Genomic DNA, 26,608 nt, shown 5'->3' with positions numbered 1-26,608 from the left:
CTCTCCGGGCGCGCCATTCAACGCTTCGTTAAGGCGATTAGAGTCCTCAATGACCTTGGGCGTTTGACCTTCACGCCGCGAGCAACACCCGCGTACCCCGCACCAAAAACTCCGATTTGACACCGATCAAAAATACACGGGCATAGGTAGATACAGAATAGAAGCTCTTTCTTCATACATTACTGCCTATTATTTTAAACATAAATTGATGAACCTTGATGTCGGTGTCATTTAACTCAGGCGTAAAGGTATTTAATAAAAATAACAAAATCCATGAACATTTTGTACGGGATAAAATTTTATTTTATTTTTCGTAAATTTTCTAATGCTTTTGTCGGTTCAGTCGTTCTCGAAATTTGAACAAACCCGACTTTATTACAAGCTTTTATTTAGCTTGCAATTTATGATGTATGTAGGTAATTACATAAAATGTTTGTTCGGGTGGAATCTTGCAAGCTGAATTAGTTAGACCAACTTCCTGACGACAACTAGGCTAGATGACAAAATTTCAATTATTTGTCCATCAGACAGATAATTAGAAAATATTAGACTCATATTTTTTATTTTCTTTCATAATTAAATAATAACAGTGCTACATCGAGTTGAAATGGCGCGATACGCCACGCTTGAGTAGAAGTTTTACTCAAATGTGACGTCACGCGAGATTTCAACTCAATATAATACTGTAATTATTCGATTATGGAAAAAATTAAAAAATATGAGTCTAATATTTTCTAATTATCTGTCTGACGGACTAAATAGAATTTCGATTTCATTACCCATTCATCATCCCTATTGGAACGCATTAGTACCTGGTATTGTCTATGGCCTAAAAAAGCAAATGTTTCTGCTTTTGTCTATTGTCATTCTCTCTGTGTCACTTATGAAGAATAAACTGAAAATGTATTTGTCTTTTTATTAGAAATCCTTCATCAATTGATTGAGTTAAAATTTCGGATATACATGTAATTCGGGTGACAATGCAATATTGTGATGACATGGAGCAGAGCCCCGATTACGGTAATTTTTAACGTCTCCAATCCAGACGCGTTTCTGATTCTGCGATACGATTGGTCAAAACAGCTGACGTACGCTGTTGAACGACCAATCGTATCGCAGAATCGAGAAGCGTGTCTGGATTGTAGACGTTAAAAGTTACCGTAATCGGGGCTCTGATCTGATGGGAGAGCTGGAATGCCAGTGGCCCCATAGCAACTCCGGGATTAAACGATTCCATCGAGTTTAGGGTCGTTTGATTTGTATTTATTTATTATTATACCTAAATAATTTCATTACAATTCTCTAAGGTAAACTGCAGGGTCTGATGATGGAGCTGGAATGTGGCCATAAGAATAGGCTAGTTTCTTAAAAAAATACTTTTGGTCCGTCAATTTTACATTATCAAAAAATATTGGACACAGGATATTTTTATTTGTCAATTAAACAAGTAATTACGAAGATATGATGCGATGAAATTCTGCGTGACGACACAAATCGCCACATTTTTAAGCATGCCTCATCTTCTGAACTTTGGTGCGCTTCATCTCTTTAAATTTTCATAAGTTAAAAAATGTGAAAAATATATTTAGAGTTTGTTTTTGGTAAGTTCACCGACGGACTAATTCAAACTCTTGCTACTTTCTTGCTTTATCCACGAAACATCCCTATTCTTCGAAATTATTACGATCTACAAACGGAAAATCTCTGCTACTACGCCGCAGTAAATTCCCCATCATAAATAAAAAGATTTTTTTTAAAACGGAGAGCGGAAGGAAAATAAAATGACAATTGACTTTTTTTTTTTTTCTTTTTTTTTTTTTTTTTTTCCTTCCTTCCGTTCGCTCCGCACTCGGCTGCAAACTGCTACAGACATGTATCTTGTATCGTTATTTTATTGTTTTTACCGTTATATTATTTTGTTGTTTGTTTCTAAAGGTTCAACCATTCATAAAAGCTTACCTCTCTTCATTACTTTGTTTTGTCTTTTGGAACAGCTGTGAACCTTCCCGGTCTATTGTTGTGATTAAAGTAAAAATATAATATTTTTACTTTAATTACAACTTGAACTGGAACTTGATTTGCTAGGCGCAATTTGTAATCGCAAACCAGTCGTAAAATGGGCGGAACGGCGGGGGGGCGCCACCGTCGTTCAAGTAAATAGTTTTAACGTGGCGAATAGCGGAACATGCGATTCGGTATTGACGGTGGCGTCCCCCTGTTAGTGTCTCGGGTGTGGCATTTCTTAATACATTAGTTTTTAGTTAATTTAGTTTTTGATTCTGTTTAGTTTTGTGTTATATTGTTTTCTTTTTTTGTTTTGTTTTTTTCTCTCTCTCTTTTTTGTGATCACCGTCCATAACGCCCCCTGTTGCGCGCCTTCTTGACTGGTAGCCTCAATATGGTCCCGGTCAAGAGGGTGCGCAATCCGCAATCTTCATCGTGTTGGTTCCCGCTGAAAACCAGCTTCTCGACATGGCGCTTGTTATGTCGTGAATATAGCTGAGCGGACGCCTCTTCAGCATAGCTTGTAGTTTAATGTTATATGTACTGTATTTTTATTTTATTTTTCTATGCTGAATAAAGTATTCTTATTCTTATTCTTATTCTTAAAACAAGCTCTTGTATGCTAATAATTTTGGTTTCATGACATGCTCTTAAAATTCATCACCTTATAAGAGGATTTCAGTTATTATCTGCGAAACTTTTTAATAATATAGGTACGTTTCATGGTTTGGTAATTTAGGGAAGTTTATTTGCACTTAACATGAAAATTATGGTATCAATGTACAGTGTACCTATGCACCTTCAGTGGCAACAACAAGGTCTACTGAGTACCTATAGTCTACTAAAGGCATGAAATAGATTAATTTCACTAAAAATTAAAACCAACTCCAAAACGACTCACCAAAAGGTAGGCGGCCACCGACTCCGAAAATGGCTAATTTTGTAATCAGTATCCAAATTTTTTAATAAGCTCTATAGAACAATTCAATACCACTTTATCTTAATTTTTTTAATGTGACAGGAGGCAAACGAACAAACGGATCACCTGTTGGTAAATGATTACCGTCGCCCATAGACACCCGCAGACCCAGGGGCGTTACAGGTGTTATTTTTAATTGTAGTATTTTCGCGAAGAAACATATTGAAAATATAAATTGTTTTTTTCACGTAAATCGATTAAGTTACAGATTCTGACTAGCTCCTAATTTGGATACTGATTGCAAAGGCCTAGTAAATAAATCCCAACTTCCCAACTAATATTATAAATGCGAAAGTAACTCTGTCTGTCTGTCTGTCTGTTACGCTTTCCCGCTTAAACCTCGCAACCGATTTCGATGAAATTTGGTACAGACAATCTTTAGACCCTGAGACAGAACATAGGCTACTTTTTATTTCGAAAAAAAGGGATGAAGGGATCCACGCGTACGAAGTCGCGGGCGGCCGCTAGTAACGTAATAATTTTTCTACTTGCATTTATCTAGCGCAGTTGTTTTGGAGTCAATTATAGTTTTTTTACACTAATAGATTCTATTCAGGTAGAAAATAGCGTCTGAGCGCGTCATAATTCAATTGTATCATCTAAATGCACGTACTCTATGAACAATTCTGACATAAAATCTATTGTCGAACAAAAGCTGGGGTGCACCATCTTACTTCAACTTTGACAAGCGTCAAAAGTCTGTCTAACTTCATACAAAAAACACCGATTATCGCCAAAGCTACGGTCAAAGTTAGGTCACGTCAGGTGGTGCAACTCAGCCAAAGAAAAAATTCATTTTGATCGCTAATGTCAGTTTGCAGAGAGTGACACAACCTCCCCGTCTGAAGGCCAGCGGCCGACTGCCGCCCGCACCCCGCGAAGGCCCCCTCAACAGCAAAACGTTCGGAATTTATCAAAAGTAAAATTTATGAATGAAAGTAATGTTCGATTGAAAAACGCAACGTGTCATTTAAAGATTAAAGAATTCCTAATCTATTCGTGCAAAAATCTTTTAAATTAACATAGCCGTTTCGGAGGAGTAGGGAATTTAAGTAAAAAATCGATGTCCCGTATTTATTTTTTTAATCCAAAACAAAGAGACGTAGCGAAAATTCAAACGTCACAAATGTAGTCCTTGAACTGTTGTATAACATATATTTTTTTCAACTATTTCTATCCAGCAGTAAAAGAGGAGTAGGCTTTACAAAATGCCCATTTGGCGCGGATTGAGGACTCTAATCGCCTTAACAACGAAACTGAAAATGGCTCTAGATTTGTAATTTTGATAATGACAAGTTAGATTTCAAGTAAAAACAAAAGATTTCGAAGTAAAATAAGCATTTTAGTTAAAATTAAAATTGTCCCTACCTGTTAAGAGGAGAATAATGTTGTGGTAGGCCTTTGTTCAAACTATCATAGCAAATGTTGTGATAAGGATAGAGACATGCAATTTTTGGTATTACAAAGATAATACGATAGAGAATAATACACAACAATAAAAACTACCTGTTATAGGGGCATTTTTTGGAGAAATTTATCAAATAACCAAAAAAACACGAATTTTTAAGCAGATTTTTTTTCAAAAAGTATCATTTTTTATTACTTGTTGGCATTTTTTGTGTATTGTATGTATTTTTTTAGTATCGCCTGTTATTTAGCATTATTTCTGTTTTTATTTTATCAGGATATACCGCTTAGTTTAAAAGTTATTACGTTTTCTTTACAATAAGTAATTGGAAGAAAAAAAAAATCTATAAAAAATTTAAAAAAAATCTCAAAAATTTTTTGACCTCGTTTTTGTCGATAAAAATAGGTCTAGTTTCATCTATTTTCATATGTACACTTTAACGTGACTCACACTGTATATTACAGTGCGTTTATTAATCGTTTAATTATATGGATTGTGTAGGTATACGTATAATTATATTATTTTTTTTCCTGTAAAAAAAAATTAGCTAAATTTGCCGCCCCTCTAAATCTGCCGCCCTAGGCACTGGCCTACTTGGCCTATTGGTAAATCCGCCACTGCTGATTCCCACATAGTAAATACAATTCAATTAAAGCAAATGGACGGCCACGGAGTGGTGGTACCCGAATCGCAATACTCGTTTCCTTTTATGTACATTTTAGAAATGTTTTTACGGGTTTGAGGACATAAAGCGTTCATATGCGGTTTAAAATCTAGCATAAAGGCTGTTTACATTTCCATATGAAATTCTGAAAAACCTAATATTCTGCGACAAATTCAAGTAGTAGCAAAAATTCATAATAATAATGTTCTTTATGAACTTTCAAGGAAAACTTAGTTTAAGAGAAATAGTCGTTTAACTCACGTATTATAAAATTTCTTACGTAATAAAAATTCCTTAAAAGAAAATATTAAAAGTGACTTTAGATGAAATAATTGTTTCTGAAATATATTGTGTTAAGGATGGACGGACACTACGGAACCCTACACTGCGCGTGGTACGCCACGCACTTGGCAAATTTTTCTTATTTCGATCTTTCTTATCAGCCAAATGACGTCCACTGCTGGACAAAGGCCTCCCCCAAACACTTCACTCATTTACTGGGCTATATTGTAATGATTTGTTTTTTTTTTCAGCTTCCAGATGATTTCTTTAGCGTGGTTGTCCCTAGCCATGCTAGCGGGCACGCTAGCATTTCCCAGCGAGCATATGGTGACACTCTGTGGACGCAACCTGGCAGCCGCCCGTACATTGATCTGTATGGAGAATGACAGCGCATCCGAAGAACACAGCATCCAGAAGAGAGCCGCCTTTGATGACTTGGAGATCCAGACGTACCAGAAGAGAAGTATGTTTATTACATTATTTTATTTTGAAGGAAATCGCGCTTCTTTAAAAATGCATGTGCTTTTTTTAGATCATTTTTACTTATTAATTATGTTGTTATATGTACCTACCACTGCCGTGTTTTATTGAAACGCGACACACCTTGCACTATTTTTGTATTATCAGTTTCGTATGCGAGCAACAAATATATTACTTTGTGAGAAAATTATGCTAAGCGTGGCTGAGCGATTTGTTATTTCCATTTTATACATTTACTTGTTGCTAAGATCTGTTACACTTATCATATCAATTAAAGTGATTTGCTGCGAATGTACTTAGTTTAATAGTTATTATTGCGCATCGAAACCACTGGAAACTTCCTACGTTAGTTAAATTAGCTCATGCTCTATGATGATAGCCGATAGCCTATCTGTGTGTCTGTCATCCAACCCCTCGTCTGCCGGACTATCAGAACTACACGTTCCAACGGTATAATAATTTAACTGTCCAAATAATATATTCAATACATTTTAAAATAATGAAGTGAATATAATGTTTGTAAATACACAAACCAAGTAGATAACTGGTATTGAACTGTATTGGTTTATTTTAGACCTACATTTGTGTCACGGACAGGTACCGTTCTAATTAAATTTATAAACAACGCATATAACGATAAAACGAGACTGTCTATAGGGTAACGGCACCAGTGGTCAGCCAGGAACCAGTGATCAGCCTATTGCGTTGTTTATTGGCCATAAATATCGCTGTAATCAAAATAACCAAATCACGCGCACTTAAATAGAAGCTCTGTTTCCTTATTGGTTCATGCATCACGAGATAGAAGCGGCAGGGGGTCAGGGGAGAGAAGTAAACACGTTCATACAGGTGCTGTCCGCCGACAAGAGCAGAAGCGTCATGTCCGCCATATTTTTTGTTTCACGTGGTGCTCTTTTGAAAGGTGAGAAATAACATATTTTAGTATGAAATGTGATTGTGTTTTATAGATAATAACTTTATACATTACTTAGTGCATTTAATTTTATGAAATTTGATAAAAAATATTGTTTTTTTACTTAAACATTTGAGGGGCTGACCATTGGATACTGATTTTTATGAAAGATCCAATGGACAGCCCCCGGGGCTGATTACTGGGTTTTTCTATTTTTTTTAACAGTAAAAGCAAAACGAGCCATTAAAACCGTTAAATTTATATTTGCATATTTAGTGAGACAAGTATTTCCTAATTGTTAGAAAACCCAGTGGTCAGCCGCATTTCAAAATATTTTTTCAAGCGGCTGACCACTGGGTCTCAATGATCCAGTATTCAGCCACGATGTTATTGAAATAATATTTTAAGTATAAATGCGAATGTTTGTGTGTAAATCTATAAGTAATACTTCATGTTAGTTAAGTTTTACCTGAAATAATGGTATAATGTGTATTCATATCCAAAAGTTATTATTGTTCACTTTTTTTTAGCTAAAAATGCCGAATGGCAAAAACTCGTTTCTTTTTAGAGATTAGAAGTTACCTCTTAGTATTGTGGTTGATTATAATTATATATACAGGGTGGAAACGTTAAGTGATCTCATTCGATTATTTCTAAACTATACAAGATATCGAAAAACTGATTACTGATCCTGAAGGTGCTTCACAAGCTCTATCCAACGGTACCAATATTAGGTTACAGAATTAACTGGATCCATCCGAAAATGTAATGTTTTCAGCCTCCATACTAAATGTATGCCAGCCAAACAATAACAAAAGTATGATTTTTTTTAATTAAATAATAAACACTTAAAATGAACTCGTAAATTGCATTCTTATTTAAAATTATTCTTGGAAAACATTGGTTTTAGGCTTTACTTGCTATAATATTAACAAGACATGAGTGCCATTCCTGTTGCTGTATTAAATGTATGGAAGCTGGAAACATTGAATTTTCGAATGGATCCAGTTTATTTTGTAACCAATTATTAGTGCCGTTGGATAGAGCTCGTGGACCACTTTCAGGATCAGTAACCAGTTTTTGAATATCTTATGTAGTTTTTAATATTATGTGGTTTTACTAAATCTATGGAAGCTGGAAACATTGAATTTTCGGATAGATCCAGTTTATTCTGTAACCTATTATTGACACCGTTTGAAAGAGCTTGTGAAGCACTTTCAGAATCAGTAATCAGTTTTTCGATATCTTGTATAGTTTAGAAATAATCGAGTGAGATCACTTAACGTTTCCACCCTGTATATATTGTGGATTATAGGTACATCAATAGGACATATTATATACTAATATCGTTGATTTTTTTTAAATAAATATTGCTGTTTTTATGATAAGTAATAAGAAGTTCCTAGAAAATAAGAAGACACAAAGAGATTGTAATAGTATGTTTAAAATAATATTTGTATAATGTGCGATATACATTTTTTTGTGCTAAGTGAATCGTTGCTATAAAAATGTGAATAATATCGTTGATTTTGATATAACATTGTTTATTTTGATCTCATTATTAGTTATACTTACTATAGGCTGAACACTGGGTTCAACAAGGCTGTTTATTGGTTTTTAGAGGCTGTTCACTGGGACACTGGGCCATTTTTTGTTTAAAATTAATTATATATTTTACTAAGAGAATTATTGTTTTTGATAAACGTTGATTCAAAACTACAATAAACAATAAATCCATACATTTTGTACGTTTTTTTATTCGACGATTGTTGTAGAAATGGCAATTGTCAAAACTTCAAAAAGCTGTTATGAGGCTGACCACTGGTGCCGTTACCCTATATGCCTTATTTCACAGTCATTAACTATTTAAAGATGGTATGCTTTAATGTGGTTACATCATTCCTATAAAACATTTTGTCGATGAATTTTAGTAGCGTTAACAAAATTTTTTACGACCTTTTGATCTATTTTCTAGATTAAATATGGATATACATAATCTGGTCCTTTTTGAATGCTGGAGCAACGAAGATACTATACCACCAATGAGGATCAGTACTGTTGTAGAAAATTCAATAAAACTAGTATCTACGTTAATCTTTATGACATAAGAAAGATATATCTTTTTGAATTATCCAAATCGGACCATTACTTACGAAGATATTAAGTAATAAACATAGGCCGTTTTTGCCGCTAAAAGTCAACGTACGCAGGGCCGCGTGACGTCACTATATCCGAATCGAGCGCAGCCGGCGTACTATTGGGATGGAAAATATTTTTTTCCAGCTAAACTATCAGTTTTAGAAAAAAACTTTTAATGACATTTATTCATCAAAATAAAGTAACCTATCGACCAGTAATTTTTAAAAATAAAAATTGTGAAAAATAAGTATCGCTATGTCCAAAAACCACATTTTCATAGGATTCGATGCAATGCGGAGACGCGGTTGGGGTGAGTGTAACTTAATGATTGTTTGTATTGAACTTAATAATACATAATATGATGCTAATACCAGTTATGCTTATGGCCTGGGGGGAGGGGCAAGCCTTACCCAGCTTCTGGCCTGGGGGGAGGGGGAGGGGTCAAGTCATACCCAGTTTCGGGCCTGGGGGGGGGGGGGGTAAATCATACCCAACTTCTGGCCGAGGGGGAAGTCATGCCCAGCTTATGACCTGGGGAGAGGAGGGGGGCGGGGGAGTCATACCCAGCTTCTAAGCGAAGATTAAATAGATTTCCAGGAGGGAGCAGCTGTCCTTTCCTGCAGCAGCTGGCCCGCCCATGGGAACGGCGAATAGATAGGTAGGTACGTAGGTTTAACTCAGAAAAACTAAATAACAGGTAGGTATTGCGTTTACATCGAAATGATCTTCATAGCAATGTCTTGTAGCCTAGGCAGAGTGTATCTGCCTCAGCTATACCTTATTGTTAGAAGTAAATAAATTAATACTTATGCATTTTTATACAGGGTGTTAGGTAAATGGGTATATGAGCCGACACTAGCCCATGTTAACATGGTCATATAAATGGTATGGTGAAGTCAGAAAATTGATATCTTCATTTTAATTATTTTATTTTTCATACAAATCGGATTTTATAAAATTAATTTTGTATGAAAATTAAAAAAAATAAAATGATGATATCAAATTTCTGACTTCACCATACCATTTATATGACCATGTTAACATGGTCTAGTGTCGGCTCATATACCCATTTACCTAACACCCTGTATTTTACTTGGAAGAAGATATGACTCTAACAACACTTATGAACACTTTATTTGAATAAATCGCCAAATATACCACCGCGGAGACCCCAATCGCGTCTCTGCGTTCCATTGAATCGTATGAGCGTATGGATTTTTTGCGTTATTTTTCACAATTTCTATTTTTAAAAATTACCTATCGATAGCTTACTTTATTCTGATGAATAAATGTCATAACAAGTTTTTCTCTAAAACTGATAGTTTGGCTAGAAAAAATATTTTCTATCCACGCAGTACGCCGGCAGCGTTCGGATCGGATATAGTGACGTCATCGTCCCCGCGCCGGGCGGTCAGTGAACTTTTTTAGTAATTTGGCCATAACTTCGTCAATTTTTGTCGTAGAACAAAAATTTTTGGACTGTGTATTAAGGATTTCTTAGCCCTATAAATCTGCATTCACAGCTAAAAATCGAAATGATCCTCATTCTCACAAGCACACAGAATTTTCAACTAAAACCACTTTTAAACAAAATTATCAAGAATATCTATGCTGAAGTGGATCTAGCAGAAGTAAACCTTATATTATTACCAAAATGCATTATAAAATGTCATCCGGGCATCAGAGGTTTAACTTTTATGAGGTGGAAGGCTGACTAGGTACTTGAGATACAGGTGTAATTACCTAGTTCAGGTGTCAGCCCACCATAGCCAATGCTTTAGTGTAAACTTATAGTTTTTGAATGTATTTTGTTTGTAGGTATACCGATTATGGTGAGGAATAAACGATATTATATTAAATTCATTTTTTTACCGCTCCACTCATTATATTTTGTCGTTACTTTGCCATACCATAAGTTACGTAACAAGTAAAATCATTATCAATGTAAGACAATTGAACAATACTTATAAAAGACAGGAGCACTTACTTTTCATAAGACGATTATAGCAATTAATTTGAAGAGGAGAGGTACTTCGGACCTTAGTGCAATGTATAAAAAAAGTAATTTTCTGCGAAACACAGAGAGAACTTGGAAATACAAAATTACTCTTAAATGCGATGCTGTTGGTTTAGTAAAATAGCGATATTTCATTTTATCGAGAGGTTCGAGATTCTGCTAACCGTGGGTAGCATTAAGTTACGACGCACTCCTTAACTCGATAGCCTGATAGAGGCGGACAGACTGTCCGGACATGTCCGGTAGACTATATGATCTGACGTGTATTACCTACCCACAATAACAATGTTTAAACACAATTTCCAGGGCCTATTGTTTCACAACGATGGTCTTTAAACGTTTGGTCTATACTATACTGTGGTCTATACCAAATAAACGATTAACCAACTATGTTTGATCTAGTTTAATCGTGTCAAATACAAATAGACACAAGTTATTTTTTGAAGCCGAACATTGTATCGACGGTCCCTACGTATAGTAACGTATCTGAAAACGGCCAATTTTACAGGAGAGCGGTTTGAAGGTTTAAACATGTGTAGCTCGCGTTCTATTTATCATACATTGATGAAAGGACAATGGGCAAAATGGTACCCGGCTCCAATAGATATGTGTCTAGTATCGTTTGAAAGGTCTTACCATGATGAACAACTTTTACTATGACCACCAGCCTCAGATCTGGTTGTGTACGAAGATACACATACTTTTTTGCAGAATGGTACCCGGCTCCAATAGTTATGTTTGTAGTGTCATTTGAAAGGTCTTACCAAGACGAACAACATTTACTATGGCCACCAGCCTCAGATCTGGTTGTGTACGAAGATACACATACTTTTTTGCAGAATGGTACCCGGCTCCAATAGTTATGTTTGTAGTGTCATTTGAAAGGTCTTACCAAGACGAACAACATTTACTATGGCCACCAGCCTCAGATCTGGTTGCGTTCGAAGATAAAGATACATTTTGTATAACCTAAGTATCATACAGTATGGAAGGCAGACGCGCTCGGGGCAGGGCACCGACGAGATGGTCGGACGCGGTGAGGAAGACGGTGGGCGGGAGTTTGCATCGTGCGGTCCACACAGCTTATGACCGCAGTCTGTGGAGGAACACTATCTGTGGTCGCGATCCTCATCAGTGAGGGACCGAGGAAGAAGAAGAAGTATCATACGTGTCCATCGTATGGTCTTAGGTTATGCGAGGCAGGAAGTCCAGCATCCTTCCTTAACTCTTTAATTATTGATGGGGATAATTGTGAAATAAATATTTTTATTTAAATAAGTACTACCCCCTTATTAATAAAAAGTTACACCTAGGAAGAACCTTGGATTAAAATGACATTTCCATACCAAATGACAATTTAAGCCAGAGTTCAACTAGGGTGTAACTTTTATTAATAAAAGGGTTAAAGTTTTATTACTTCGTAAGGGTTTTATTATAAGTTGCTAAAGCGAATAAACCCACAAGACCCAATAAGTCCACCCACAAGATGGACCGACGACCTCATAAAGGTAGCGGGAAGGCGCTGGATGCAGGCCACCACCAACCGGCCATTGTGGAAATCATTGGGGGAGGCCTATGTTCAACTGGACGTCCTATGGCTGAAATGATCATGATGATGATGATGAAAGCGAATAAAGGGCTAATAGCTTGGGTAGTTCATCGTACGTGTAATCCTTTCCTTTTCAATGCTTCTTTTAGTTATATTAATAGATTGTAGTCATAATACATACTCGTATACATGGATGATTGTGTTATACTTTCATTATAATACTTAGTGGAATTACTGCTTTCAAAACGTGAATTAGAACTGGCCCCATAGCAGACATTTTCCTACATCTAAAGGCCTTTTAAAATATATATTGGTTATGGCTATTGGAGCGGGTACCACTTTCCATACATTTGTGCCCATCATCCTTTGGTATAATAGTTTTATATGAGATATATTTTATAAAACATGAAGAATTATCAAAAAATAATCACAATAAGTATATTATTTGTCATTTACTCACTTATACAACGGAAAGTTTCTAATTACAAATGACGTAAGTGGTACTTACTGGCTTTTACGTTGGATTAATATGTTTGTTTAAATTATTAACTGCCACATAAGTAATTGTACACGGGAACAAAGTTCAGCTACTACTGACCGTAGTTCTCACGCTAGGCCCATAGTCCTGCTTGACGAGGCTTAACAGCGTCCCGCCTCGTTTCCCACATAGTTGCATATTGGAGGCACTTCAATACCTTAAGATTCTTCCTTATCTAAGGGGTCTTTTGACTGAAGAATACCTGTAGAACCGGTAAATTTTCTTTGTCAATAGTGCCGGCCAGGTTTGACAGCATGGCATCGAGTCCGAAGATCCACATGGGTCTTTTTTGAGTTCGATCTTGTGGAACATTGAATACGACTGGGTACTAAATGGAACCCTTTTCAAGGGCATGGACATTTCAAGGTATCATCTTTCATGCAGATAGTTTCATAATTACAAAAATATCTTCATAACTTTCAGAGCCTCCCCTCCAACAGCGAGGCGGCTTGCCTGGGCGCCACAGACGGCATTATGGTCGCCCCAGGCTAGGGACCACATATATTTAAAGGCATCCCTGATACCATCACCTGACGCCCGCATTACTGTCAAAGCTAAGGCCCAGATCAAATATCTAAGAATAAGGTCCTGTTAATCACCAGTGGCGCCAAGTAGTGAGCGCAAATACGGTGACCTTAATTGTATATAACCAGTGGCAGCTCGTACTTTTTCCAATCCGTCGCCGTGCGTATGGAAGACAGCTTGCTTTTTCTTGGCTGCTTCCCTAATTTGGAGGTCCGAAAACTCTATGTCGGAAGGCTATGGAGAAAGGCCGGGAGCTCTATACTGGCACCCTCAAAAGCATGATTCTATCCCATCTAAGGCATCACCCTCGTAGGGAAGGGTAACGCTGTCCATCTTCTAAGACCTTAAAAGGTCCAGAAAGTCTACAGGGCTACATCGTCGGCTTTAACGCAGCGTGAAGAACGAGGTGAAAGCTCCGCCTTAGGAGGACAGAGAGGCCATTTGACGTGAGACTCGCTAGACTGTACTGTAGTCTAGTAGTTGATAAACCACCTCGCCGTGGCTAAGTTGGGCCACCGAACTTTATTCGCACTTGTGCTGAAGTTTAAGGTTGCTCGAGCGATCGCACCATGACTGGGCACTTATCCTTCGAGCCCTACCTGTATTGCGGAGGCTAGGAACATACGACACACCATATTCTTACGGGATAGCATAGTCAAAGCTATTTGGACGGTAGCAAAACCTGTGTGGTTATGAATCACCTCTATCTGAGATGACAACGTGCCGCAAGAAACTGCGGTACGATAGCGCGACTACGAACCAAGTGCGGGTGCATTTGAATTCGCTCCAGGGAAGGTGACAGTATAATTGCCTACTATCTTCCTTCCTCGGTAATGGCCAGCGTAATAGGGGCGTGAGGCTGCACGGGAGGCATTGTATAGATAGGCCACCACCACCATCTGCTGACGGTGAGTGTGTGTATGGGAAAGCTGTGTACTTCCAGTTGCTCTCGTCCCAACTGTCGCCGTGTAGGCGGGAGAGGTCTTTGTCCGGAATCTCAAAGTTAGGGTATTTTTAGTGGGTATACCTCATCCTTCTGGCGGGTATGTATGTATGCAATATCATGTAAGCATTATGATGTAATAGTAGCTTCTAAATGCAGTTAATTGAAGCTTTTGTTTGTAAGTGTTACCTGCTTATATTTATTTCTTATTGCCTTATTATGCTTAATAAATAAATAAAATACATTTTATGATTTTTTACTTGTATCTTGTATTATAAAGTAGCATAGGAGAAAAGAACTTGGTTGCGTTGAGTCTAATAAATGATCCTACATACTTCAGTCGTGTTGTATATCATATTTTATATTGTTTTGACTTCACTTTTATCTCCACCAAATATTTCTAAAATACAATTTCTCAGCGTAAAACACCGTTACTGGCACTAACTTATAGACATAAAACAAACTTTTCCGAAGTAAAACATTTGTAGTGGCAGTTACGGCTAGAAGATACTTTAATTTTCCGACGTAAAAATAGGTAAGTGCCACCTACTTATAATAGTAACTTTAATTTTCCCTAGTAAAACAACGCAACTATCTTATGCCTACAGTTAATTGATTAATTTGTCGTTGGTATAATGTTGAGTGAAATAAATTAAGTCAGAAACCATAATAATACCTATTTCCTTCATAAATTACGTATAAATTTACTCGATCTGCGTGAATGAAAATGGCAGTTGCGGGGCTGGGCGCGCGGAATAAGGCATGCGGTCCAACGTAAAATTTCTTAACTCCCACTAATGCAATTTTACTGCGGAAATCGTTCTAATTTTGTAGTTGCGGGATTTGTTTTTTGGCGTTTTAAGGTTCAATTTGAATAAAAACTGTATGTTTTTTTAACTGAGCCGTAACTGTTGGGTGCTCTGAAGGTTTTGCAAACAAAAACGGCAAATCACGGAACTGGTAGATACTGAATTGTACGTAGGGACCGTCGGTATGTACGTAAAATGCTTATGATCTTATCCTGTACTAAAAATTTTTGTTTCATTAAATATTATTTGTTAAATATATTAATGTTAGTTTAATGTTGCTTCAAATCCGTAGTTATTTTGATAGTGGATGGCTGGATGCTTTAACCATAACAATTGTTTTTGACAGTTCTTTATATTTTGATATGTAAATGAAATAAGTACTACTCGTATTACTATAATATTATGATTTTAGTAGTACAATAAATACTCGTACGAGTTTTATTTAGCATTCACTCGTGAACTCTACTGTAGACTAACATAATTTTTTTTATAATAAAATAAAATATAAATAAATATATTAGCTAACTCTACATTTTCCATGGAAAAACGCAAACGAAGATGTCTCTTTTGTTAAAGGTTTAACGGCTTTAAAAGAATAAGGATAAAAGACCTAAAATTATTTTAGTTTTAACTGTTCTGGTTTTAAATTGGTGTAATTGGCTCTAAAGATACCTAAATTTCTATCTATCATCGATCCTAACTTTCGACTCCTGGTGCAAGGTTTTTGAGATCCCTTTTATGGTGGTGGGGTTCCAGTAACTAGTAAGCCACACATAGGCATTTGATTAATAGATAAATTAAAAATTTTAAAAAACCCGACACACACAAAAACTCTAAAAACTAACAAATAATATTTTAAACCTATTTATTAACCAATCCCGCCCCGACCCGCCGACATAAGTCGTCGATTTTTGACATGATGTCAAGTCAGAGAAAGTAGGTACAAGTCGTCGACATTATTTTTTAATAAATAGCCATCGACACCAAGCCCCCGGGGCTTTGTGTAGAGTCCTTATTAACCTGTCTGGCCAGGCCTTTACTTTAGGCCAAATCCTCCATTGGCCTCTGGACAAATTAGAAAGGGTCCTCCTGTAGTGGAGACTTGATGATTAATAATCATGACTGACATAAAAATATATTATTTTCAGGAGGTCTATTCCGCTTCCTAACCGAAGATATAATGTGGCCCAAGTTGTCTATGCGGCGCTCAGATGCGCAGGCGCTGCATCACTTATCCCATAGCGAGGTGCGCGAGAGGCGCTTCGTCGACGCCGACGATCCGGGACTCACCCCACCTAAGGGACTCGTGGACGAGTGCTGCCTCAATCCCTGCAATATGGACCAACTCCGCAGCTACTGCTAGTGGATAAGTCTCCAATCTTTCATGCCGTTCATGACTTTTTGTAACTTTTGTCTGTAATTATTTAGCTTTTTTATGCATTATAAAGAAATATTTATTTTAAAAATAGCCTTTTTTTTACACATCTAGTCGAACTAAGATAGAGACAATAGAGATCTACCCTGAATGATCTCTCCAATAAAACTTTAACTACAGCTCGTAGTGAATGCTCAAAGCGGGATTCGAACCCCCGTATGAAAGCTATGTGTAAGGACGCATAAACCCGTTTTAATCAACCTGTTCCACTGTCAAATAAAATATTTGTGAACAACAAATTAGGTAGGTAGTACTGGTAATTCATACATAGGTAAATCCAATCGGTGATCAAATATTATGTTCGAATATTGACCCAAAAAGATTACTCAATTATTTTTAGCAATATTCAAGATTTTAACAACAGCCAATAGTGTCGAATTCACCAAACGAAGTACTTAATTAAAAAAATATTACTTTGAAACGGAATTGCAAAAGGAAAGTGCAGTGTCTTTTTACTGCAGTACAACTTGAAAAGCTGTCTGAATGCTTATTAAATAAGCGTTCAACCCAAGCTTCCGATCAAAGTAACTTAGAGCCAAAGCACACGATGCGTTGCGGTTGCGGCAGCGGTGCGACGCGGTGCGGTGTCGCTGTGTCGTCTACATGGAAATATGTAAGTACTACTTAATTTTATTATCTGTGTGTGATGGAAATATCTGTGGCGCGCACGCGAGCGGTGCCATTTCACGCCCCGCGATACGGCGTAGTAGGTATTTGCGGTGCGGCACCACAACGCAACGTGTGCTTTGGCTCTTAGTTAAATAATTTGGATACAGATATGTGTGGATTAATTTATTATCAGGAAAGTATATGAAAGTAAAGGCTTCCTCGATTCGCTATGATAGAAAAAAACTTATTAAATCAATCTCTACAATACTTTTACTATGTTTTAAGATGAATCTAACAGATCGTTGACGGACTAACTAATACGTAATGGTGTTAAGTTGGGATTGTACTTTGATCTGATGGGCTAATTAATTGTCACACGTAATTAAGGGGCAGATATTCAAATTATCGTAATTGACATTCAACAAATAAGGCTATTGGTGCACTGTATTTTTTCTTGTACTTTTATTAAATCCAGAAGCAGAAGCAGGATTTGTTATAGTAGTAGGTAATTGTGCTAGCCTATCTAAAATTTAAAATCTGGTATGGTTGTTAACCAGAATTGAATAGAATAGAATTATTTTAAATACCTTTAAATCAAAATGCCTATTCATTTTTCAAAACACACAATTTATTTTATTTCATTGGTATTCGCATTTCCTATAATAATACACTTAGTAACATAACGTAAACTTAAAAATAAAAACAACAACAAAACAAAGCTTCAGTGGGTACAGACTATGACTACCCTTACCATGTTGGACATGAGGGCACGACTACATAACACACACAATACATCTTAATACTATCAGTATGGTAACTGCAATCAGTTTTACACCAATTGTTTAAAGCTTCCTATAAGAACGAACATACGTATCTTTGTAATAAAGAAATAGGGCACCCTACTTCTAAGTAGGGTCTACTTCTAAGAGAGATTCTTTTAACTGAGTATTTCACAGCACCAGCCTCTCCTAATGAAGAAACAATCGCATTGCCGGCACAAATTTTCGCATGGCATACAAATAGATAATTAATGAAAAAATAGTACCTACGCGTTGTGCCATGAAGCGACTGTTCCTTTACATCGTCGTTGACCAGCAGCAACTATCCAGTCTTGACTTTATGGCAGAAATGCTCTTTCTGACCAAAGACTAAGCATTCAACAAACACACAGGCCATGATCAGATTCAGGTAGTATACGATTTTTTTCATATCAACCTAATACTTAGTATCAATAAATTATTTTGGGAACTGCCATGTCAATTGCTGAGCATTATTTGCTGGCTGGCTTACTTGTGGCTCCGGTTCAACGGCTTTAGCGTCTTTGCTGTCAGTCACGTTGTTATCGCTACGATCCCAACCGTGGGACTCGTGCACATGTTCGTGGTGGTCAGGTGAGGGGAACCATTCAGATATCCATACTGGCCTCCAAATCTTCTTCACGCCCGGCACCCAGATATCCTTCCAATCAGGGACCCAGATTTGCTTCCAGGCTTCCTTCCATTCCAATTTCTTGTCAGGTACCCAAATCAGTTTCTTTGAGGGCTTCCAGATTTGTTGCCAGGCTTCTTTCCATACTAATTTCTTGTCATCAATCCAGATTTGTTTCTTTTCAGTTTTCCAGATTTGCTTCCACTCATCTTTCCAGACTAACTTTTTGTCTGGGATCCAAATTTGCTTTTTGCCTGGCTTCCAATATTTCTTCCATACAGGTTTCCACACAAGTTTCTTCCTCCATAGATCGTGAGATGTATATTCCCAACCATCGTGATCTTTACCCAAATACTTTTCTCCAGGAACACCTTCTTTTACCCACTCAGGCACCCAAATCTTCTTCCACGCTGGTACTTGTATGTCTTTCCAACCCGGTACTACGATATCTTTGTAAACAGGAACTGTGATTTTTTTCCAGTCCGGTACTTTCACTTCCTTCCAAGCTGGTACCTTGATGGGTTTCCATTCGGGTTTGTATATTTTTTTCCAGTCAGGAACTTTGATTTCCTTCCACACTGGTATTTTAGTTGGTACCCAAATCGGCTTCCAGATCTTTTTCCATGACGGCTTCCAAATTTGTTTCTTGGCCGGCTTCCAGATCTTTTTCCATCCAGGTTTCCAGATAAGTTTCTTTTTCCAGTAGCCCGGGTCGTGGTGGTCGTGATGATCGTGGTGGTCGTGGTGTTCTTCGATATGGTGATGCTCGTCGACGTGGTGTTCGGCGTGCAAGTCGTGGTGCTCTTCGTGGTGATCGCCGTGGTCGCTCACCTCGTGGTGGTCGCCGTGAGCGTGAAGGCCGTCGTGATCCTGGAACGGGTTCACGAGGTCCTGGGGTGGTGCGGGGTAATCGTACCCGTCACGTCTCTGCGCTGTGGCAGGGTTTTTGGTTGAATCATGTTCCAACTGTTGCTGAGTCTGTTGGTTTTGTTGTATTAACGCCTTGCCCGAAACTAGAGCGATTTGGAAAATTACCGCTAGGGTAACCTGTAACAATGCAAAAAAAAATTGTTGTACTTGAAATTGTCTTAAAACATTCGCATGCTTAATATGGGTCGCTTAGCAGGCAAGCGGTCTTGTGCATCCATTTTTCAAAATTCCATTCGCTACGCTAGCTTTCCATACAAAATTTATGAATACCAGGGCAATTTAATGAATACCAACAACGTTAATATTATGCTTGCATCAAACTATGTTAATTAAATAACAATGATAAATGAGATAATTGATATAATTAATGATGATATCTGAAACAATTATCTAACTCATGCGCTTATTCGGATCGCACAAATTATACAGCGGTCGTATCACAGCACAGACAATTTATTACGTAAGGTCGTTTAAGCGGATCACAAAAGGAAAGTGCGGACGATCGTGGCCGCGCGAGTGGGAACCGGACCTAGGCAGCTAGTCGCTCCAGGAAGTACCACGGCAGAAGGAATTCACAACATCGCCAGCTCTTTCAACTAACTGAATCAATCGACAGATTCTCGAAGAAACTAGAAAGTGTAATAAACTAAATCTTTAACAACCTTTAAATGTTATGTTACTTGTTGATGGCAATTTAAAAATCGCTCTCATAACCACTCGATCTAGTTGATAAATAAAAATTATTTGCTTTACATAATCAAATAAATTTTATTCTATGTTACCTAATTGGGCATTGATTAGCGTTTAGATAAAATGTTTTGCTGAATCTCACGCGGATGTGTCGTAATCCTGAGGATGTCACCGATTTCTAAAATTATTTTTATGTTGTAAGGATTCTTGAAATTCGTGACTCGCTTATGTAAACTAACGGGGAAAATTCAGTGTGAAAGTGCTTCTGGTTCGTTAGCGTAGTTCACACATGCGGCTAATAATACGAAACGGCACACGTCCGATATTATGCAAGAGTTGCGCAAGCAGTGGACAGGGTGACAATACCCATTGACACCCACAATTGTAATGTCCGTCCTTATAAGCACAAGAGCCGAATAATTATCTACTTATACGTCTGTAATCGATGCGAATCTATCGCGGACACCGTTCGGACGCCGCATCCGGTCCGGTCTAAATATAAAATATGTATAGACAGGAACAATTAACGAGCATTGGCTTATTAAATTTAATTATCCTACGTACCTATTTGTCTACAAACAGACAATATTTTTAAAATTATATTTCTACGTAGCCCTTATTAGATGTTTTGGATGTTATTAAGCATAATAATTATGTTAGTAACTAAACTACGTAATTGTTTAAGTATGCCGCGATATTGTTACTACCCTTTTTGACGCATTTATAAATAATAAAATTTATTATTTAATTAATTAATTTATCCTTCCTTATGTACTCGTAAAGCGTAAAATTTTCAGTGAAATCCTAGGACTAAGAGGGAACCAATCACCTAACTCTTCAATTTTATATCATTAATGCTGTTAGTTGTGAAAATATAAAAAGAAAACGTTTTCTCCTTGAAAACACACTAAAACAAAAAAGTGGCATAGTGTTGATATACATGGCGTCCAATGTTTCGACCAAAACCGGAGTAAAACTTCAGCGGTGCTTTACGCGTCGCTTGCGGCTAACATGTTTCCGTATCAGTTTGCAAAATTGTGTAACTACCACAACCATAACATTGGTATCTTAATCGATGATCATCTTTCTAGATAGCGGTGAAATTCTCAGAACGAAACGGAAAGAAAACGCAATTTGAAAACACTTCTAAAAATACTCTACTTAGTTGAGATATGCCATGCAATTAGAATAAATTGTTAGAACAATAGCGAGAAATTAGTAAGAGTTGAGAGATAGCTTTGAGTCGCGCCTACAAAAAGAATCACTGCCATTGTTATTGACTACTGCTCGAACATTTCACTACTCACTAGGGCGGTTAGGTTTTTCTCGCGGCATGAGATCGTGAAAAACTGACACTGTAATTGATAATATCCGCATGGAGACGTTGAATAGAAGTTAGTAGTCACTGATTCTATGAATTAGAAAGTATTAATTTTAATTAGAATAAAAAACAACGGGAATAAAAAAAAACTTATTCAATGGACTTAGAAATAATAAGGTTAAATGGGGCTTCTGAAGACAAATAATAAATAATTTAATTCTAAATCAACGGTAAAAAAAAAAGTAAAGAATATTTTTCAAGTAGTTATCATTAATTAAAAATGAAAATCATTTTTGCGTTTGCTCTATCTGAAATATTTTTTCGAAACTTATTCTGCACAAACTATTTTTATGAATTAATAAAATTTCAAAATAATTCAAAATTGCACGATACCCCTAATTTTCCACTTCTTACCGTCAACCGAAAACACAAAAACCGAAAAAATTTAGGGAACGATCCCGAATGAATTACTAGGACTGACACTGACCACTTGGCTCCAGAACCCTCGCATGATGGGGCGGGGGACGGCCGTTCCACTAGCTGTCGCCGGAACTGTTTCTACTCTATTATTTTATCTCGGGTTCGCGCTTATATATGAGCGAGCCCACCCTGAGGTGGGGCGTCTGCGCATTCACTTTCGCGACACCCCACGCGCAGCCTCACTTGCAAAGACAACCGTCAGGATGCGTGGGATGTCCACCCGATATATTCCTGTATTGTCCCGTTTTTTTTAGAACAATAGAAATAGAACCTTCCAGATAATATCGACACCCATTGTTACTAATTATGGTATCACCTTATGTCCTTTGGCTAGGTCAAGACCTCCAGACAGTTATTTATAAACAAACAACCTTTTAGTGTCGTGTGTTTTTCCAGAAATAGAAGCTTTCAGACTTGGCTAAGAAAAAAGCAAGCGATCATGCGATGGCTCCTACGTATACTGGCGTAAGTGAAAAAAGTAAATTTTACAGGAGAGCCATTTTAGTGGCCAGAACCATATTTTTGGGTCATATCTTCTGACCTACTAAAACGAATTTAATGAAATTTCACATTTAGCCTTAACATGTAATGCTTTTGCTACTGCTGTTATCAATTTTTATATTTTTCTTATATATTTTGAGATTTTACGCATTGCCCTTTTACGTCGGCATATTTCTATAATTTCATGTATATTGTTCAACGTAAAGAGACCTAAATGACAACGTAAATATAATATTTTAAGCGATTACTCTCTTTATTTATGCATGTAATTATTTTAATTGTTATCATGTGCTATATCAATAATAAATCAGTTAGAAAAAGTCGTTTAATGTACCGTTTTACGTTTTAACGCAAATACGCCCATATACTGTGCTCGAGATTTAGTTAGGTCTTTTAACATAATGTGTCATATTTTTAAAAAATATAAATAACTTGAAAAAATCGAATTGCCTAAGGCGGGAATTGAACCCACGATGCCTTAGGCAGTTCGATTTTTTCAAGTTATTTATAATTTTCAAATTAGTTTGAGATGCGACTCTTAACGCTAAAAAATAAATAACTATATAATGTGTCATAATTTATAAATAAAACAATTTGCTAAATATTTTCATGGCTTTATTTAAGATTTGGATTATAAAAAATATATGTTTATGTAAGCAACTACTCGTATAGATTGACGAATCGTATGATTGGGCTTTATACGTGGCGTAGTTTTGCACATACGCCTATTTGCCTAAAATTTTATTTTGTATCTAATGGAAAAAAAATTTTTTTTTCTTACTTATGTTATAGATTAGAGCAAAGTGAAATCATTGCATAAATAATTGGAAAAAGGCGTAAGCGGCAGTTTCGCCCTTATACGTAGGAGCCATCGCTGATGGTGAAGTTAAATTCAGCAAACATAATTATTAACAGTAAAATGGATTAATTATAATTTAAACTACCTACTCTAAAATATAAGGTACTACCGTTACCACCTAGCTATATCATGTTGTAAAATTGTCTACTTTCTTATTATAATCTACATAGCAATGCCTACGCGTAATGTAGAAAACGGAATACTAATTAAGATTTTATTACTTTTAGAAGTTTTTATGTAAAATGCAAAAAATTAAAACATTTTAAAGTCAGAAACACTAAAATAAAATAAATAATCCCTAGTCCAGTGTGTACATTTCATTTGTTTCATTTTGGCTCGAAACTTATGTAGAGGAGCATTTACATAAATCTTCACACAAAATAATGATCGCAGACCATTTCAAAAAGCCGATCAGTACAAATGAAAACTGAATTGTATGAATATTTTCCACCAGTTTAAAGCTGTTTCTATAAGCTCTTTAAGTACCTACTAAACTGCTCGAACATGTAGGTACGCACTTAAGCGTTATACCATACAAAATTGGACATTTCCTTGTCTGTATTTTGAGCATTTGTGAATAATCGACACAATCTTTTTTGTTTTTAGATTATTATATCAACGTGTTTTGTAAAAAAAATAAACTTCTATCCTGAATTTCAATCTGATAAGTGTTTTTACATTTCAAATATCTAACATGGAAAAGGCACGCAAAGGTTAACGAAGACTCATGCCCGTTTTCATCTAAGTTTTTTTCACCATCAATTCCTAATTTTTAAGTGACCCCTATGAAAACAAAATTCCTGTTATGTATTACCACAAGGGTCACTTAAAAATTAGGGATTGATGGTGAAAACGGGTATCAGAGTTGCATCAATTATTTTGTGCCTGGCATCTGTATACAATTATATCTCGATTAATTTAAGGGTCGTATTCCAAAACCTGATTCGAGCCTGTGATTGGTCTCAATTTTAGGATCGAACCAAACAAACCAAAAGCTTCAAATCTAGTTTTGAACGTTATTTTGGAGTACGAGCTCGAGACTCACGAAAAGCCATTTTTAAAAATTGCTAAAATGTATATCCCTCCAGCAATTTCCCTACATCGCTATAAAAGGAGCGGTAGAGCCAATGAAGATGCAGAGATAGGCAGATCAAGTTTTTGTGAACTTTATTGATTGACAGTACCTATCACTCAGTTGACAGGTTTTAAAGGGCTTCGATTGTTAGTGTAGATTGTGAGCTGAGAAATACACTAAATAATGTATTTTGAAATTTATTTATTTAAACTTTTGCAGGCCGCCACCAACCGACCATTGTGGAAATCATTGAGGGAGGCCTAGTTCAGCAGTGGACGGCCTATGGCTGAAATGATGATGATGATGAAACTTTTTCACATAAAAGTGATGTACAGTTGCGGGATCAGTGCCGGGTGGCATTCTCTACCAGTCAATCACGGGTCAAGCAGAGAAACTAATTAAGGATTAACAGTTTGGATGATACTATACCTACTTACATAAGATTACATAAAATAAGTAACATAATAATAGGTCATATTATTTTAATAGACATACACATGTGTGTCTGAGATAAGGAGAAAAAAGAAAAAGTCCTATTCCTTAAAATGGTTGCTCAAAGCTTTTTTCAAAGTAGAGAGTTGGTTTGCAATTAGGCTGGAAGGCCGTTCCAGAGCCGTACAGCGGAGACTAAGAAAGAGTTGAACATGAAGCCGGTGCTAAGACGAGGGGTGACAAGCTGAAGAGTCTGATATCTCGTGACACAAATCGTCTACAGTCACCATTAAAATCTTAATCGAATACTACTTCGCAGGGGGCCGCTCCTGCAGTTTAGATTTTCACGACCAGTTCAAGCACTAAGATCTTAAATTTTAAATGCTTATTCCGTGTACAATGAACTTCATAAGCATGACTAAACAGAATTGAAAATATTGTTGCTTTGATCTGGCCACAAGTTTTAACTATCTATCCTTTATTGATATCATATTATTATGTAGATCGACTTAGTATTGTGGCTGTCTTTTTAAATTCCCATATATGCCCAGAGGCACGAAAGCGACCCAACCCAATGGGTACATGTTTTCTTGCGATGCCTAAAAAGAAAATGTAAATATGCCAAATTACATAAATAGGTATCTGAGACCGAAATAGTTCTGGCCATATACAATACAACGTGCTCCTTTTGTTTTCCGGAAATTTTAGGGGTATATTCTATCAATAAAAACTAGTTAAAGTCTTAGGAATATGTGTTTCTAAAAGCATATTTTTGAAGATATTTTTAAGATACCTACCTTTAGATTATAGTATCATCAATCTAGTTTTTTTTTTTTCAAAATTGTCACCTAGTCTTTTTGTGCAGACTTTTTATTGATAAGTGTATGTAAATTATGAATTATTTCAGTGAAAAATTAAGTTTTTAAATAATTTCGTATGAAAAAATAAGTCGAACAAAATTGTTGAATATAACAAAAAATGTAATGCCATTCCATTCTTTGAAGTGGTCTTATTAATACCCTAGAGTTCCGGGAAATCAAAAAGAGCACGTTGTATGGGTTAAACCTAAGAATAATACCGATTTTATAGAAATCTCGTCTGAGGCAATGCTACGTTAGTTTTCGATTGTAATTGACCTCTACAGATCTTACTTAAAAAGAGAGAAAAAACACAACATAGAATCAAAATCGTCGAACTTGTCTAGAGGTCCTGTTCAGCAATACCAATATCTAGTGTCCATATTACTTCTTGTAAGAAAAATTACATCTCAAACTTCTTCAGTCAAAAGCTCGTGTACCTACTCTCTAGAGCAGTGGTTCCCAAAGTTGTCTGGGCTACGACTCATATCTATTACAAGTTCCCAAACTCGGGACCCACCTATAGGAAATTTCGCTCGCTGCCCAGCGGTTGGATCGGTAGGGTGGTGTGTCGTTCTACAGGCAGGGCCCACTCAATGTTCGCTCGCGACCCACCACTGCACTGGGTCGCGACTCATAGTTTGGGAAACCCTGCTCTAGAGTCCTTAGAAGACAATCCGCAGAATCGGATACTGTGTGACATCACTAAAGGTATGTGTCAATTGTTTTTATTTTTGAACT

The 26,608-nt window shown here is 36.6% G+C and overlaps 2 protein-coding genes across 9 annotated transcripts in view; one reads left to right on the top strand and one right to left on the bottom strand.

Annotated features, from left to right (window-relative positions):
* The window catches only part of LOC135086525 (uncharacterized), a 44,319-nt gene extending 27,603 nt beyond the window's left edge, over positions 1-16,716 (top strand). For 6 of the 8 annotated variants that reach the window (XM_063981257.1, XM_063981260.1, XM_063981258.1 and 3 more), the window contains exons 3-4: positions 5,589-5,800; positions 16,399-16,716. In XM_063981257.1, coding sequence (XP_063837327.1) covers positions 5,596-5,800; positions 16,399-16,613 — 420 coding nt within the window. In that variant the 5' untranslated portion in view covers positions 5,589-5,595 and the 3' untranslated portion in view covers positions 16,614-16,716. Of the gene's footprint in view, positions 1-5,588; positions 5,801-16,398 lie in introns of those variants that run through there. The other 2 variants (XR_010260510.1, XR_010260509.1) reach the window with 1 other exon arrangement.
* A 1,184-nt stretch (positions 16,717-17,900) lies between these two features.
* Positions 17,901-22,222, bottom strand: LOC135087120 (uncharacterized). Its single transcript, XM_063981957.1, has 2 exons — positions 22,151-22,222; positions 17,901-19,769 (listed from the first exon to the last, which is right to left on the bottom strand). Exons 1-2 carry the CDS (start codon positions 22,172-22,174, stop codon positions 18,531-18,533), a joined length of 1,263 nt encoding a protein of 420 aa, XP_063838027.1. The 5' UTR covers positions 22,175-22,222; the 3' UTR covers positions 17,901-18,530.
* Positions 22,223-26,608: the final 4,386 nt, after the last annotated feature.

Source organism: Ostrinia nubilalis, chromosome Z (assembly GCF_963855985.1).
Source record: "Ostrinia nubilalis chromosome Z, ilOstNubi1.1, whole genome shotgun sequence".
Classification (NCBI taxonomy): Eukaryota; Metazoa; Arthropoda; class Insecta; order Lepidoptera; family Crambidae; genus Ostrinia; species Ostrinia nubilalis.
Note: the sequence above shows the minus strand (reverse complement) of the source record. Positions and strands in the feature narration are given on the sequence as shown.

What these genes read in the sequence shown, in the direction of transcription:
- LOC135087120 (XM_063981957.1), bottom strand. Translation starts at nt 22,174, where the DNA reads ATGCGAGGGTTCTGGAGCCAAGTG. An exon ending in GAGGGTTCTGGAGCCAAGTG is followed by an intron (nt 19,770 to 22,150) that starts GTCAGTGTCAGT and finishes GCATTGTTACAG; the next exon opens with GTTACCCTAGCGGTAATTTT.